Source organism: Diceros bicornis, chromosome X, assembly GCF_020826845.1.
Source record: "Diceros bicornis minor isolate mBicDic1 chromosome X, mDicBic1.mat.cur, whole genome shotgun sequence".
NCBI lineage: Eukaryota > Metazoa > Chordata > Mammalia > Perissodactyla > Rhinocerotidae > Diceros > Diceros bicornis.
The window spans coordinates 65,320,071-65,337,891 of NC_080781.1; the positions used below are offsets into that span (position 1 = coordinate 65,320,071).

The 17,821-nt window shown below is 41.4% G+C and overlaps 1 protein-coding gene across 3 annotated transcripts in view; it reads right to left on the reverse strand.

Annotated features, from left to right (window-relative positions):
* Positions 1–374: 374 nt before the first annotated feature.
* HDAC8 (histone deacetylase 8) overlaps positions 375–17,821 on the reverse strand; it is a 235,979-nt gene continuing 218,532 nt past the window's right edge. For 2 of the 3 annotated variants that reach the window (XM_058536184.1, XM_058536185.1), the window contains one exon: positions 375–939. In XM_058536184.1, the coding sequence (XP_058392167.1) occupies positions 931–939 (9 nt within the window). In that variant the 3' untranslated portion in view covers positions 375–930. Of the gene's footprint in view, positions 940–8,177; positions 8,247–17,821 lie in introns of those variants that run through there. The other variant, XM_058536183.1, reaches the window with a different exon arrangement.

Sequence of the window (17,821 nt, forward strand, 5' to 3'; positions counted from 1 at the left end):
CACTCAGAGTCAGCCTCCAAGGCTGGGCCAGAGCGGAACATGGAAGCAGCAGGGTTATTCTTTTTTTTTTTTTTTTAATAATTTTATTTTATTTTATTTTTTCCCCCAAAGCCCCAGTAGATAGTTATATGTCATAGCTGCACATCCTTCTAGTTGCTGTACGTGGGACGCGGCCTCAGCATGGCCGGAGAAGCAGTGCGTCGGTGCGCGCCCGGGATCCGAACCCGGGCCGTCAGCAGTGGAGCACGTGCACTTAACCGCTAAGCCACGGGGCCGGCCCTAGCAGGGTTATTCTTGATACTTCAATGAGAGGAAATGTGTCAGAACTGTGTGTGTTGTCAGTGGCACGTTACAATGACAATGGGACAAAGAGGTAGGTTTTCAAAGATTTTACTAAAAAACAAAATAGATCCATAATCCTAAAAACAACACCGGTGGACTTCTCCCCACCTCCCAGTCTGCTGACCAGGCCCCCTCCCCCAAGGCTGTCCCTGGATGGTAGTGAGGCCCAAACCCTGCCTCTCAGATCCCCCTGCCCCACAAACTGGTGACCAAAGCTCCATGCTTTCCTCCGGCTTCTGTCTACCTCCTTTAAGAAAATAAAAATCCCCCCTCCCCAACTCACTTAAAAATAATTTTCATAGATTAAAAACGGCATTTGTATGTTTTTTAAAAATAAACACTTTAAATGTTGGCAATCTCCCTCTTCCCCTAGGCCTAGCTGAGGCCTCTGGGGTGCCTGCCTGCCTCACCCCAGGAGGCCAGCTGCCACTTGGTGCCCCTTGGAAATTTTCAGGAAGTAATTTCTTCCAAATTTCCCCTGCAGTCACAAATTCCACACACTGCTCGCATAAACACGCTGTCTTCATTACAGGCACTGCTCCTCGGCTCTGGAAACCTGATCTCTTTTTGTCAACTAGACCACATGCTTCAGATTCCCTGCAAACAGGAGAGAAAACAAAATTCAAATTCAGGTAACATATGTGAATTATACTTCAAGAAAGCTGTTAAAAAAAAAGCACTTGCAGGGCCGGCCTGGTGGCGCAAGTGGTTAGGTGCGCGTGCTCTGCTGTGGTGGCCTGGATCCCGGGCGTGCACCGAGGCACCACTTGTCGAGCCATGCTGTGGTGGTGTCCCATATAAAGTGGAGGAAGATGGGCGTGGATTTAGCCCAAGGCCAGTCTTCCTCAGCAAAAAAAAAAAAGAAAGAAAGAAAGAGGAGGATTGGCAGATGTTAGCTCAGGGCTGATCTTCCTCACACACACACACAAAAAGCACTTTGCATTTTGGGGCTTGTTGTCTTGCTGCTCTTGGGAACCCTGAGACCCCAACATATGAACAAGCCCAGGCCAGCCTGCTGGATGGTGAGAAAACATGTCCCCGTTACCCCAGCAACCACCAGTCACTCACCAGGCATGCGAGTGGGGCCTTTGACAGCCAGCTGACTGCAGTGCTGGGTGAACCAGCCAAAACCAGCAGAAGAACTGCCCAGCTGAGCCTAGCCCAACTGCCGATCCACCAGTCATGAGTTAAACAAATGGTTGTTTTAAGTCACAAACACACACACACACTCTCACACACACAAATTCAGGCAACACTTTTCAGAGTTCACACTTCACTAACTGCATTAAATCTTCCCCCACCCTCAACCTTTCTTTCCCCATTAGCAGGGTACCGCCTTCCTAAGCATTTTCTCTTGTGAGTACCTACCTGTGAAATATGAATTGAGGGCTTTCCCCTGCCCTCAGGCCTAAGAGTCTTTGAGGGAAAAGCAGTCACTTGAACTACAGCAGTGGGCTCTAGGAATGAAAGTTTGCTCACTTGGTCCCTCCGCAGCCTTCTCCTGCCCCACTTCCCCAAGCAGAAACACTGGGCTCCAAACCCTACTGACTACCTCCCCCTTGAAACAGGAAGAATGCTTCATGAGGCAGGGACCTGAGCTGTCTTACTTTTGGTTGATCTCCAAAGACTAGCACAGTGCCTCACACACAGTAGGTGCTCAATAAATGGCTGAATGGATGAATGGAGAAAGGAAAGAAGGAAAGAAAAAACAAATCAGCACCCACTTGCCTATCTAGTTTTATTTTTAATTTTTAAATTAACATACAATAAACTCGACTTTTTTTGTATGTGCAGTTCTATGCTTTTTAACACATGTATAGATTTCTGACACAGAACAGTCCCATTACCCTCCCAAATCCCCTGTGCTATCCTTTTGCAGTCACATCCTCCCCTCCCCCTCTTACCACCTGGCAACCACCGACCTCCATCACTATAAGTGTTGCCTTTTTGAGAATGTCATATAAATGGAATCAAACAGTATATAACCTTTTAAGACTGGCTTCTTTCATACAGCATAATGCCTTTGAGTTACATGCAAATTTTAGCTGTATCAATAGTTCATTCCTTGTTTTTTTTCCTGAGGAAGATTCGTCCTGAGCTAACATCCGTGCCAATCTCCCTCTATTTTGTACGTGGGTCACCACCACAGCATGGCCACCACCGAGTGGTGTAAATCCGCGCCTGGGAACTGAACCCGGGCCGCCGAAGCGGAGCGTGCCGAACTTAACCACTAGGCCACAGGGCCGGCCGGCCATGGTTACTTAGCTTTTTAATTTTAAAATTATTATAGATTTATAGAAAGTTGCAAAAAAACAAAAACAAAAACAAAACAAGAAGTACTGAGAAATATCCTTAACAAGTTTCTCCAAGTGGCATCATCTTACATAATTATTGTTCAATACCAAAACCACAAAATCGACATTGGTACAATTCACAGACCATCTTCAGATTTCACCAGTTTTACATGCATTCATTTGTGTGTGTAAGTGTATTGTTCTATGCAATTTTATCACGTGTAGATTCATGTAACCCCCACCATAAGAAGATACAGAACTATTCCATCACCACCCCTCATGCTACCTTGTTACAGTAACTCTCCTCCCCATCCCTAAGCCCTGACAACCATTAATCTGGTCTCCAGCACCACAATTTTGTCATTTTGAGAATGTGATATAAATGGACTCATACAGTATATAACTTCTTGAGATTGAGTTTTTTCACTCCATACTGCCCTAAGATCCATCCAAGTTGTAGCGTGCATTAAGTTTTTTCCTGTTTATTGCAGAGTAGTGTTCCTTGGTATGGACATAGCACAGTTTGTTTAACCATTCACCTGTTGAAGGACATCTGGGTTGCTGCCAGTTTTTGGCTATTACACATAAAGCTGCTATGAACATTCATGTACAAGTTTTTATGTGCACATAGTTTTCATTTCTCTGGGATAAATGTCCGAGATCGCAATTGCTGGGTCATATGGTAGTTGCATGTTTAGTTTTAGATGAAACTGCCAAACTGTTTTCCAGAGTGGCCATACCATTTTGTATTCCCACCAGCAATGCATGAGGGATCCAGTTTCTCAGCATTCTTATCAGCATTTGATGGTGTCACTAGCTTTTTATTTTGGCCATTCTAATGAGTGTGTAGGGATCCCTCCTTGTGGTCTCAATTTGCATTTTCCTAATGGCTAATGATGTTGAACATCTTTTCATGTGCTTATTTGCTGTCTGTATATCCTCTTCATGTCTTTTGCTAATTAGATTTCTTTTTACTGTTGAGTTCGGAGAGTTCTTTATATATTCTAGATACAAATCTGTTGTTGGATATATGATTTGCAAATATTTTATCTCAGTATGTAACTTGTCTTTTCATTCTCTTAACTCTTGCAAAGCAAAAGTTAATTTTTTGGATCATGCTTTTGGTGTTTTAAGCCCCTAAGCTCACAATCTCTGGATAATCTTTGATTCTTCATCTCTTAGTTCAAGTCCCTTCCACATCTTATGAGTTGCCAATCCTGACCTCAAGACGTCTTTCAAATCTGTCCTTTCCTTTCTGTTCCACTGCCTCCACCTTAGTCACATCTCCTCTCATCACTCAGGTCACTGCAATAGCCTCTTAACTGGTGCTTCCACTTCTGGAGCTGTCCCCCACACAATTGCTAGCTGTGATCACACGCCTCCCCTGCTCCAAAAAAAACTTGAGCAGCTCCTGACTACCTATGAATGAAGTCCGGCACCTTAGCTTAAACATGCCCATCCACACTTTGCTATCTCCAGGCGGGCCTTTGCTAGTGTTGTCATCTCTGCTGAGGAAAACCAACAGGGGATCCTGGTGTGAAGCTAGAGTCTTTCCATCTGTAAGTATAGCCTGAGCTTAATGAATGAGTCAATGAATGGGCGAACAAAATCCCATGTCCAAGTGTTCCCACGACACACGTTCACAGAAAGGAAAGGTGGGTACTGTATTCTCTGCTGCTCTGTCTCACTCTCCAGTTACATTTGGAGGCAATTAAGAAAAACAACAGAAATAATTCCCACCAAAAGTTGGTGATGAGCAATGTTGAGTTTGGGTAACAATAAAAATGTAAGCTTAAATAATGCCCATTGTTTGCCCCTCACATCTAACTTTTTTAGCAGTGGGCGGCAGCCTGAGAAAATTCTAAAGGCCAGCATGGTCTGGGGCCTGGGAGACAGAGTACAGACCAGAGGGGGCAAACTCAAATGCCTATAAAGGCCAAGAATGTATTGTATGTGAGTCAAGCAGACTGGGGGTTGGGGGTGGGGGGTAGGAGAGGCAAGACATATGGAGCCCTCTTGATTCTTTTTTCTTTTCCTACTTTGAATCATGACATGAGTATAAGAAATAGTTTCCTTTTTTCTTAACTCTATTACAAAAGAAAACAAAACCAAAACACTGTGATATGATAAATGGCAAGTCACACTTGGCCTCGAGTAGAAGGTACAACAGGGAATGGTGAACAAACAGGAAGGTACATGCTCACAAACGTGTCAGCGGCTACTCAGCTCCAGCCATTCACTACTGTACGGGAATGCGGGCCTGGTGTGACTAGATCTTTCCATTTTCCAAGAGAAGTCAGAAATTCACATTTTTATACAAAGTTTCCACACTGTTAAACACAGACAACTGATTTAAATTTTTAAAAAATATTGTGTGGGACATTGATATGTGAGGCTAAACAAAACAATTTTGGAGGCAAGATGTGGCTCACGGGTTCCCAGTTTGTGATCTCTGCGTTATCTCTGAGACAGTTCTAACTTACACCTCATGGCACCCCATTTCACTCTCAAAATCCTGGTTTGGACAACAAATTATATCATCACCCTACCTCTAATGTACAAGGAGGACTGAATTGGGACTCAGGAGGCCTGGGTTCTATTGATTCACTGACTGACTCATCTGTTCATCCACTTATTCAATAAACATTTATGGAGTGTCTGTTCTTTGCCAGGTACTAGGTGCTGGTGAGCACTCTCTTTAGTCTTTCTTTTTTTCATCAATAGATTTTATTTTAGAGCAATTTTAGGTTTAAAGAAAAACTGAGCAGAAAGTACAGAGAGCTCTCGTACCCCCCAACCCCCCACTTCCACCTCAGCAGGCAGTTTCCCCTATTATTAATATCTTGCATTGGTGTGGTACATTTGTTACAGCTGATGCACGAATACTGATACTTTATTATTAAGTAAAGTCCATAGTTTACATGAGGGTTCACTCTTGGTGCTGCACATTCTATGGGTTTTGACAAGTGTATAGTGTTATGTGTCCACCATTACAGTATCATACAGAATAGTTTCACTGCCTTAAAAATCCTGTGCTCCACCTATTCATCCCTCCCTTCCTTCCCCGAAAGCCCTGGCAACCACTGATCCTTTCACTGTCTCAATAGTTTTGCCTTTTCCAGAATGTCATATGGTTGGAATCATACAGTATGGAGCCTTTTCAGACTGGCTTACTTACTTAGCAATACCCATTCAAGTTTCCTCCACATCTTTTTGGAGCTTGATAGCTCATTTCTTTTTAGCACTTAAAAATATTCCACTGTCTGGATGTACCATAGTTTATTTATCCATTCACCCACTGAAGGACATCTTGGTTGCTTCTAAATTTTGGCAATTATGAACAAAGCTGCTATAAACATTCATGTGTACGCTTTTGTATGGACATGAGTTTTCAACTTATTTGAGTAAATAGCAAGGAGCACAATTGCTGGATCGTATGTTAAAACTATGTTTAGCTTTGGAAGAAACTGCCAAACTGTCTTCCAAAGTGGCTGTACCATTTTGCATTCCCTCCAGCAATGAACAAGAGTTCCTGTTGCTCCATATCCTGACTAACTTTTGGTGTTGTCAGTGTTTTGGTTTTAGCTATTCTAATAGGTATGCAGTGGTAACTCATTGTTTTAATTGGCAATTCCTTAGTGACATGACAGTGAGTATATTTTCATACACTTACTTGCCATCTGTATATCTTCTTTGGTAAGGTGTCTGTTAAGGTCTTTGGCCCGTTTTTTAATTGGCTTGTTTGTTTTCTTATCGTTGAGTTTTAAGAGTTTTTTGTATATTTTGGATATCAGTCCTTTATTGGATATGTGTTTTGCAAATATTTTTCCCAGTCTGTGGCTTGTCTTTTTATTCTTGTAATCTTTAGTCTTTCTAATGTAGAGCAGCATTGTCCAGTAGAACTTTCTGGGATGATGGAGATGTTCTATATCTATGTTACCCAATAGGGTAGGCACTAATTACATGTGGCTATTGAGTACTTGAAATGCGCCTAGGGTAAGTGAGGAACTGAATTTTAAATTTTATTTAATTTTAATTAACTTAAATGTAAATGGCCACATGTGGCTAGCGGTGACTGTCCTGGACAGTGCAGATATAGAACAGTTCCCTTGTGCTTTTTTTTCCTTCATGACATTGACTAGGGGTCATCCGAATTTCCTCCTTCATTTACAACCTCCCTTTCAATCCATTAGTAAGTCTTATCAATTCTACTCCCACAATATATTCCAAATCCACCCACTGCCCTCCATCCATCATTGCTATAACTTTACTGCAAACCACTGTCACCCCTTGCATGGATGACGCTAATAGCCTCAAAATTGGTCTCCTTGCTTCCATCCTCGTCCCCTACAACCTATTCTCTATATAATAGCCAGAGTATTTTGTTAAAACTTAGGTCAGACCACATCACTCCTATGCTCAAAACCCTCTATGTCTTCCAGTCACACCTAGAATAAAATACAAACTACTTAGCTACGAAGCCCTGCAGGGTCTGGCCCTTGTCTCCTGTCTCCTAACACTACCCTCCTTGTTCACTCTGTTTTAGCCACATGGGGCTTCTTTGTTTTGCTGGAACACACAAGTCATTTTTCCCTCTTCGGGCTTCCACCTTCTTCGTACTTGCTATTACTTCCACCTGGAATGCTCTGTCCCTGGATATTCCCATGACTCTTCTCATCATTAAGGTCTCAATTCAAAAGTCACCTCTGAGAGGGCTTATGACCACCCAATCTAAGTGGCCACCCCCCAGTCACTCATTTTCCACCACACCCTCCTGTTTTATTTTCCTCCGTGCACTGAGCACACTGAGAACATCGTGTGTGTCTATTTGTTTGTTGTCCATCTCCCCTCACAAGCTCTGTGAGGCAGGGACCTGGTCTGTCTTGGTCATCACTCTATTGTTAGCACTCTCCACAAGGCCTGGCACATAATAGGTCCTCAATAAATATTCATGGGAGGCATGAACATCTGTGGAACTACAGGGCAGCTGATAAAGCATTTTCCCATTCAGTTCACAGAGGCTTAGAGCACGGTCATTGATCTTAAGGCCCTTATAGACGTGGTTGAGGTGCCAACATACACTTACAAAAGGTGCATCCCTGCCACCAGGCTAGGTGGCAAATGAGTTCTGAAGACAGCATCATAGCAGTTTGGAGGAATGCTGGGGTTGACCCCAGAACGCTTGGAGGCTGAGAGGCACCACAGAGGAACAGAAAAGTGAATTTAGGACTGTTGAAAATGGTTTCCAAAATTTCCATCATATGAGTACTCTTTTAAGGAATGTTGTCATATCTACTTAACATCTGTATTAATAGTAACAATACTTTTTTTTATATCAAATCACTTTATGTCTTTGTGTCACTTCAAATTGTCTCTCATACATAGGTACATGAAGCACATTTTGGGAAAAGTCATAGTAGGGATTGCTCTTGGGCAGCTGGTGTCCGGGCTGCTCTGCTGCCACCAGCCTCTGGTATCTGAGAATCTTGGATGTTGCACACTCTCTCTCCCACCATCCAGCTCCCTCAGCCCAATCTGGTCCGCGTCTCTGTCCATTCATTTCACAAGCCTTTCCTGAAGTTGACAATGGGGTAGGCCCTGTGCTGGGTGCTGGGATCACAGAGGAGAACAAGACACAGTTCTTGCCTTCAAGGATCTCTCAATCTGATGAGGAAGGCATATATGGAGACAAACACATCACAGTTCATAGCAACAAGGCAATAAATACCAGTCTGTACAGACTGCTGAGAGCATACAAAGAGAGGGCATGGAAGGCTTCACAGGAGGTGGCATCTTGAAGGGCAAAGGGGGAGAGAATGTTCCAGGCAGCCGGAACAGAGTAGGATGTATAACGTCAACTGCAAAGTTTTTGTGGCCAGAGTACAGGATGAGGGTCAGAGAGGTGGGGCAAAGAGGCTGGAGGGATGGCCAGAGGCCAGATCATCAAGGGCCTAAAACCACGGTCTTATCCTAGAGGCTATAGGAGCCTCTGAATGACTTTAAGATGGGGAGGAGGCCCATCTAGTGTGATTTAAGGCTAGAGTAAGTTTCCCAGGTGCTGCCCCATCAAGACCAGGCTTGAGGGTCTTTCTACCTGGGAACAATGGCAGAACAAAGAATTTCTATGAAGCCTTGGACATGTGCTGATATGGATGGCTGATTTAACTTTTAGCTCTTAATTGTCAACTGTATTGCTTACCTTGGAATGTAGATCCCTCCTGTCATCAGGAAGCCTTTCAATGACAATTAAGTATAACCACCAATTACCACTTATCTGCCTCTGACCTGAATTAGAACCTGAGGCTGTGGTTTAATCCCACCAGGCTTCTGCATTTACAGGATATCAGCATTTAAAGGCTGTTACCCTGATGGTTAGGGTGCTCTGGTCTTAGTTTGCAAGAGACTACTGCAGTCTCAAATGGAATCGAAGCAATTTCTAAAATAGCCTATGATTCATTTTTTCTCCCCTCCTGTGCCTAAATCTGCTGGCTCCATGTGGAGGGATAGGCACAAGTAACTGTAGAGGTGACATCACAGGAGTGGGCTGCTTGCCTGCCAGCCAGCCAGCCAGTCTGCGGAGCTCGGCCTGGAGTGGTCTATCCGCTGGGCTGGGCCACGTCTCCCAGCCGTTTTGGAGTCACCAGGTTCTTTGGTCCATACGATTTCTCCACATTTCTTTTTCAGACAAAAATTCTGGGCTGGGAAATCCAGGATAATGGGAATAGCAGCAGTAGGAAGAATAATACAGCCTTACATCTGTATAATGCTTTAGAGTTGTGAAAGCCATTTCCTCCATTTTGCTCCACCCAAACACTAGTGGGAAATGGAAGCTGGGATTTTAGGCCTGACCTGGAGACAAACTCTTGCTCTCTTGCACAAAGGAGCTAAATGCTAACATTCCCTATTCACCTCAAGGTACATCATGATTAGGCCTTGGATGCCACCAGAAGGTCAGAGAGACTCCTTTCAGCTTCTATGTGCTTCCTGGAAGATAAATTCTCCAATTACCTGGCAGGCACAATCTATTAACCATGCCATCCTGATTGAGCCAGCAAGTGGTGCCCGTCTCAGCACTGCCAACTCCTCCTGCACACCCTGGTTTGTAGTCCCAATGGCCCCAAAGACCTCTACTAGAGCCAAAGGCATGGCCTCTAACTGTGGAGCCCTGAAGGTAGGGTGTGTCATGAACATCTGGAAGTGTCAACAGCTGCCAGAGTAGCTCAAGGGCCTGTGAAAGGAAAAACCGCAATTGGAGTCCCATCACTGCGGATGCTGAAGTGAAGGGCCACGGAGCCCAGCAGTGAACAGCTGAGGAGCGGGGTGGAGGGATTCTTTCCTTGGAAGAGCCATAAAAATAGTTCTGCAGTGGTCTCATTTTGCTCTGTGATCTTCCAGCACCTGGTCCCAGCATAGCTCGATGTCCCCAGTGCGCTACTGCTACACTCAGCATGAGGAGTCTCCCAGCCTCGCTCCCCTCCCCTGATCCTCCCCAGCATCATGACCACTAGGCTGGAAGCCAAAGGGGTAGCATACTCTTGCTTGGCCCTCTTGGTTTTAGATTAGATTTCAGTGTCACTTGTGTGTGTGCATGTGTGTGGCAGGGGTGGGGGATGATGATAGAAGCAGTGAGCCACAGATGCTCAGCAGTATTGCAAGAGGGGCAGGTGCTCCTTCTGTTGCTGCTGCCGTAGCTGCCACTGCCACCACCACATGAATTCAGAATGACCCAGTGTGAGACCATAGGTGCTGGTCAGTGCCATGAAAACATCATCTTTGTAAACCAAGACGCTGCACTCAGGCAATTCTATGTGTTGGAAACCTTGGCGGGGTATAAAAGCGACCCTTTTGAAAGTTGAATCTGTAAACCTATATGTGGAAAGTGACTGGCAGAAGAGAACTTCATCACCTCCAAAGCAGAGAGGCCTCCCAGCACTTGTTTTCCAGTTCACGGGGGATATGTGTGCCTAAGAAAATAGATTAAGGATCACTGCCTCAGCCTGTGTTAGAGATGTGAATAAAAATCTCGGCTTGGGACTGCCTCCTCTCTGGTTGACTGATTTTTCAATTGATTTGTATTTATTAGCTAATGAAATTAAAGTTGTAAAAATGATAACAGAAACACAATAAATCTCTCCCACAACTGGCTGTTTCTATGTCACTATGGTGCATTCCTCACTTTGATTACTTCAAAGTCTATTATTTTGTTCTCAATTATTCTGTTTTTCTGGCACTGGAGAAAATCAATTTGTTTTATTTTCTCTTATTCATGCACTCAATTATGCTCTTCGGGCACATTTAATCACTTTGATGTTTTCATTTTATGGCCCGTCTCTAGGCACTTCAGCTGCATTGCTGCCAACGGGCAAGCAGGGCTAATTTGCATGTCACAATAGACTTGAAATTCTAACTCAATTTAGAAATCTTTATGAAATCTCCCTCCAAAATATGCTTGGAACTGCAAGGAGGCAGAAGGATGTAGGTAAACCAGGAGCCTATAAAGAAGCTTTCCTTTCTCAAAACACTGAGAGCCCTTTGGTGGCCTGACTATGGCTTGGGGATGTCCCTGTCCAGGTACAGCAAAGGAGTCCATGGGATGGGATGTCTGCAGATCTTCCTCTGGAATTTTGTGGTGAGAATCCTGCAAAGGCTGCCCCTCGGTGGCAAGGCCAGGGAGGCTGGACCTGCTTACTCTGGCATAAAACACCCCTCAGCACTGCTGGATTTGGCGGCTGTGCTAAAGACAGCACCTGAATCTCAGTTGGTTAAAGGGCCTCTGGGTCGACTGACAGAATTGTCAACAGTTAGGCATTCCAGAACCCTGAGTGGTTTACCTTATTTTTTCTAATAAGTTCCAACCTCCCTTTTGGCCCTTGATTATTTTAGAGCTCAAGGCTGGAGGGGAATAAGCGATATAATTGCTTTAGGCATGTAGTACTTTGGGCAAACAGAAAAAAAAATGCTTAATTAAACACATTAGAGGCCTCCAACTGTTCTTCAAAAGTTCTTGGTTTGTTGTATGCAACAACCAGCAGCTCCACCAGGCAGAAGGAAAATTCCGTACTTCCTCTTCTAAACTGTGGGTATGATATTCAGTTTCTCACGTGGAATCCCAGCTCCCTCACTTGTTTGCTGTGTGATCTTTTATTTTTTCGTTTATTGCGGTAACACTGGTTTATAACATTGTATAAATTTCAGGTGTACATCATTATACTTCTATTTCCGCATGGATTACATCATGTTCTCATGTTCACCACCCAAATACTAATTACAATCCATCACAACATACATGTGCCTAATCATCCCTTTCGCCCTCCTCCCTCCCCCCTTCCCCTCTGGTAACCACCAGTCCAATCTCTGTCTCTATGTGTTTGTTGTTGTCATTATCTATTACTTAAAGAGTGACATCATACGGTATATGACCTTCTCCCTCTGACTTATTTCACTTTGCATAATACCCTCAATGACCATCCATGTTGTCACAAATGGCTGGATTTCATCATTTCTTATGGCTGAGTAGTATTCCTTTGTGTATGTATACCACATCTTCTTTATCCATTCATCCCTTGATGGGCACTTAGGTTGCTTCCAAGTCTTGGCTATTGTGAATAATGCTGCAATGAACACAGGGGTGCATGCATCTTTATACATTGGTATTTCCACATTCTTTGCATAAATACCCAGCAGTGGAATAGCTGGATCGTATGGTAGTTCTATCCTTAATTTTTTGAGGAATCTCCATACTGTTTTCCATAGTGGCTGCACCAGTTTGCACTCCCACCAGCAGTGTATGAGAGTTCCCTTCCCTCCACATCCTCTCCAACACTTGTTGTTTCCTGTCTTGTTAATTATAGCCATTCTGACAGGTGTGAGGTGATATCTCATTGTAGTTTTGATTTGCGTTTCCCTGATAGTTAATGATGTTGAACATCTTTTCATGTGCCTGTTGGCCATCTGTATATCTTCTTTGGAGAAATGTCTGTTCAGGTCTTTTGCCCATTTTTTAATTAGGTTGTTAGATTTTTTGTTGTTGAGATGCATGAGTTCTTTATATAGTTTGGAGATTAACCCCTTATCAGATGTATGGTTTGCAAATATCTTCTTCCAATTGTAAAGTTGTCTTTTCGTTTTGTTGATGGTTTCCTTTGCTGTGCAAAAGCTTTTTAGTTTGATGTAGTCCCATTTGTTTATTTTTTCTATTGTTTCTCTTGCCTAGTCATACATGGTGCTTGCTGTGTGATCTTGTACAAGCTAATCAATCTCCCTAAGCCTCAGTTCTCTCATCTGTTAAATGAGGCTAATAACATTATCTACCTCAGAGACAGATTTGCTTCCCAAACTTCAGTACTGTCTAGATTTTCACCATATTCACATACCACTTATGTGGAAACCTCTCTTACACAGACTCTTTTTTTCCTTAACTTAACCTCATGCTAAGCAATGATATCTATGAAATCAAAGAGTTTGATGTGATAGTTATAATTTTTTCTAATACACATTAAAACATATACATTAAACACCCCAAATCCATTTTTGTCTCGGGGTCTTTGATTCTGCTCTTCCCTTCTTCTAGAATGTTCTTCACCCCAATTTTTGCAAAACTCCTTCCCTTACTTCATTAAGCTCTATTTCCAAATGTCACTTCCTTAGGGAGGCCTTTACTGACCATCCTATCTAAAACAGCACCCCCACCGAATTTATCAGTAACTAACATTAAATATTTATTTATTTGCTTATTGTCTATCTTCCCCACTAGAATGTAAGCTCTATGATGGGCAAGGCCTTTACCTGTCCTATTTACATCTCTATCGCCAGTGCCTAGAATAGTGCCTGGCACATATTAACACCAAATACATGCTTGCTGAATCAATGAAACATGAAAATAAAAATTTAGCCCAGCAGTAACCAGGACCCCCTTCCACCCCACCAAGGTAGCATCAGAGAAGGCAGAGTAGGAAGCTAGGACTTTCATCCCTGCTCAATGGTAAGGAGGCCCACCCACCACTGTGTTGGAAGAGGCCACATGGGGAGCAGTAACAAGGTGCCACTCCTGTTCCTGGCCAGGGTGGTATCAGTGAAGGTCTAGTAGGGAACCTGAATTTCCATGCCTGCCCAGCAGTAATGAGGTTCCCCTCTTCCACACAGGCTGTCAATGGCAGCTGAGTGGGGAATGTAGACTTTTACCTTCACCTGGAGGTAATGGGGTGGTGTCCCCCTCCCTTGCCAGCATAGTGTCAGAGGAAGCCTACTAAAGCAGAAGATTTAAATAAGATGCAGCGTTTCATAACAGTATCTAAAGTGTTCAGGATACAATAGAAAATCACTCATACCAAGCACAGGAAACTCGCAACTTGAATAAGAAAAAGACAATCAACAGATGCCAACTAGAGATGACACAGATGTTGGAAATATCTGGCAAGGGGTTTAAAGTAGTCATCATAAAAATACTTTAATGAGAAATTGTGAAAATGCTTGAAACAAATGAAAAAATAAAGTCTCAGTAAAGAAACAGAAGAAATCAGGGAGGAAAAATAAAGAGGAAGATTGGCAACAGATGTTAGCCCAGGGCGAATCTTCCCTTGCAAAAAAAAAAAAGAAACAGAAGAAATAAAGAAAAACTAAATGGAAATTTTAGAACTGAAAAATACAGTAAGTGAAATAAAAAACTCAACAGATGGGCTCAACAGTAGAATGGAGGGGGCAGAGGAAGAGTCAGTAAACTGGAATACAGAACAATAGAAATTACCCAATTTAAACAAAAAAAAATTAGTCTGAAAAAATGAGCAGAACCTCAGGGACCACATGGGACTATGATAAAAGATCTAACATTCATGTCACCAAAGTCCCAGAGGGAGAGGAGAAAGGGGGTGGGACTGAAAAAGTATTTGAAGAAATAATGGCTAAAAATTTCTCAAATTTGGCAAAAGACATAAACCTACAGATTCAAGAAGGTGTCTGAACTCTAAACCAGATAAACCTGAAGAAATCCACACCAAGCCTCATCATCATCAAATTTCTGAAAACTAAAGAAAAAGAAAATCTGGAAAGCAGCAAAACAGAAACAAAGCCTTACCTATAAGGGAAAGATGATTCAAATGACAGTGGTTTTCTCATCAAACACCATGGAGGCCAGAAGGAGGTGGTACAACATTTTTCAGGTGCTGAAAGAAAATAACTGCCAATCCAGAATTCTGTATCAAGTGAAAATATCCTTCAGGAATGAAGGAGAAATAAAGATATTCTCAGAGGAAGGAAAACAGAATTTGTTGCCACCAGACCTACCCTAGAAGAATAGCTAAAGGAAGTTTTTTAAATGGAAAAGAAAGGATAGAAGAAGGAATATTGGAACATAGGAAGGAAGAAAGAACAATGAAAAGAGTAAAAATATGAATAGAATAGATTTTTATTCTCTGGAGTTTTCTAAATTATGTTTGATTATTGAAGCAAAAATTATAACACTGTCTGATGTAGTTCTAAATATATGTAGAGGAAATATTTAAGACAATTATAAATGGTGGAGTGGAAAGGGACTTAAAAGTAGGTAAGATTTCTACACTTCACTCAAACTGATAAAATGTTGACACCAGTAGACTGTGATATGTATAATATAATATATATCCAGAGCAACCACTAAAAAGCCTATACAAAGAGATACAATCAAAACCACTACAGATGAATCAAAAGGGAATTTGAACAAAGGTATAAGTCACCGGCAGTAAAGGAGGAAGAAGAAAACAGAGAAACAAAGAACAGAAGGAAAAAAGAGAAAACAACAAATAAAATGGCAGATTTAATCTCTACCATATCAAAATTATATTGAATGTAAATGATCTAAATACACCAATTAAAAGACAAAGATTGGCAGAGTGGCTAAAAAAATGACCCAACTATATGCTGTCTATAAGAAACTCACTTCAAATATGATGTAAGTAGGTTGCAAGTAAAAGGATAGAATAATATATGCCATGCAAATATTAATCAAAAGAAAGTAGGAGTGGCTATTATGATATCAGATAAAGTAGATTTCAGAGCAAAGAAAATTACCAGGGACAGAGAGGGATGTCACATAATCCTAAAAGGGCCAATCTACTAAGAAGTTATAGCAATCCTAAATGTGTATGCACCAAACAACAGAGCTTTAGAATACATGAAGCAAAAACTGATAGAGCTACAAGGAGAAATTGATAGATCCACAATTAGAATTGGAGACTTCAACATCCCTCTCTCAGCAATTGGTAATAGAACAACCAGACAGAAAATGAGCAAGGATATAGTACTCAATAATGTTATCAATCAATAGGATCTAATTGATGTCAATAGAACACTCCATCAAATAACAGCAAGTACTCACAGAACATACACTAAGATAGACCATATACTAGACCATAAAACAAAGCTCAACAAATTGAGAAGAATTGAAATTATACAGAGCATGTTTTCTGACCACAATGGTATCAAAGTAGAAATGAAAAAAATCTCCTGAAAAAGACATCTCCAGGCCCAGATGGTCTTACTGGAGAATTCTACTAAGAAGGAGAATTAACACCAATTCTACACTATCTCTTGCAGAAAACAGAAGAGGAGGGAACACTTCTGAACTCATTTTACAAGGCCAGTCCTTGTCCTGATACTGAAAGCAGATGATGACAGTACAAAAAATGAAACTACAGACTAATATCCCTCATGAATATAGATGCAAAATCCTCAACAAAATATTAGCAAATAGAATTCAGCAATATATATAAAAATTATACACCATGACCAAGTGGGGTTTATTCCAGGTATATAAAGGTGGTTCAATATTTGAAAATCAATCAATGTAACCTACCATACTAAAAGGCTAAAGAAAAACTACATATATATCAGTATTAGTATCAACTGATGCAGAAACAGCATTTAACAAAATTCAACACCCATTTATGAAAAAAACTCTCAGAAAACTAGGAATATGGAGAGGTACTGCCTCAATTTGATAAGGAAAATCTATAAAAACCTATAGCTAACATCATACTTAATGGTGAAAGACTGAATGTTTTCCCTCTGTTTTGGAACGAGGCAAGGATGTCTGCTCTCACCACTCTTATTTAACATAATACTGGAAGTCTAAGCCAGTGCAATGAGGCAAGAAAAGGAAACAAAAAAACATACAGATTGGAAAGAAATAAAACTGTCTCTATTTGCAGATGAATGGTGATTTATGGAGGAGATCCTAAGGAATCTACAAGAAAACACCTAGAACTAATAAACTAGTTCAGCAAGGTCACAGGATATAAGCGCAATATATAACAATTGTATTTCTATATACTAGCAATGAACACATGGAAACTAAAATGAAAAATACAATAACTCAAAAAAAGAAAAACTTAGGTATGAAACCTGTTCAGGATCTGCATGCTGAAAATTATAAAATGTTGATGAAGGAAATAAAAGAATATCTAAATAAATGGAAAGGCATACCATGTTCATGGATTAGAAGACTCAGCATAATAAAGATGTCAGTTCTCCTCAAATTGATATACAGGTTTAACACAATTCCTAACAAAATCACATCGAGATTTTTTGTAGATATAGACAAGACTATTCTAAAGCTTATATGTAAATGCAAAGAAACTAGCATAGCAAATCAATTTTGAAAAAGAAGAAAGTAAGAGGAATCACTTTCTCTGACTTTAAGGTTTATTATATAGCTACAGTAATCAAGACTGTGAGGAAGAACATATACACAGATTAATGGAGCAGAAGAGAAAACCCAGAAAGACTGAGACTGAGACAGTTGCCTTGGATGGAGGGAATGAGAATTTTGGAAAGGGAGGTGGTCATAGGGAGGACCTTTCTGCCCTTCTACTAGACAGGAGAGGCTTTACATCGTTAGTCAGGGGAGGATCTGCTTTTCAAGACAAATGGAAGCACTCTAGAGTTACTAGAGCACCTAAGAAAGGAAACAGTACCTGAGACATTTAAAATACTCACTCTTCAGTCCCTTATTTTTCCAGCTGTGTGCAGGTGCAGTGACCAGATTCCATAAACCAAAAATCTGGACATAAGGTCTGATATAAGATTATTGTCTTCTTAAAAAAAACCCAAACATGTATTACTTTTTTCTGGCTATAAAAGCAATACACATTCATGGTAGAAATGTTGAAAAATATAGAAAAAGAATAAAGAAGAAATAAAAAATTACCCATAAT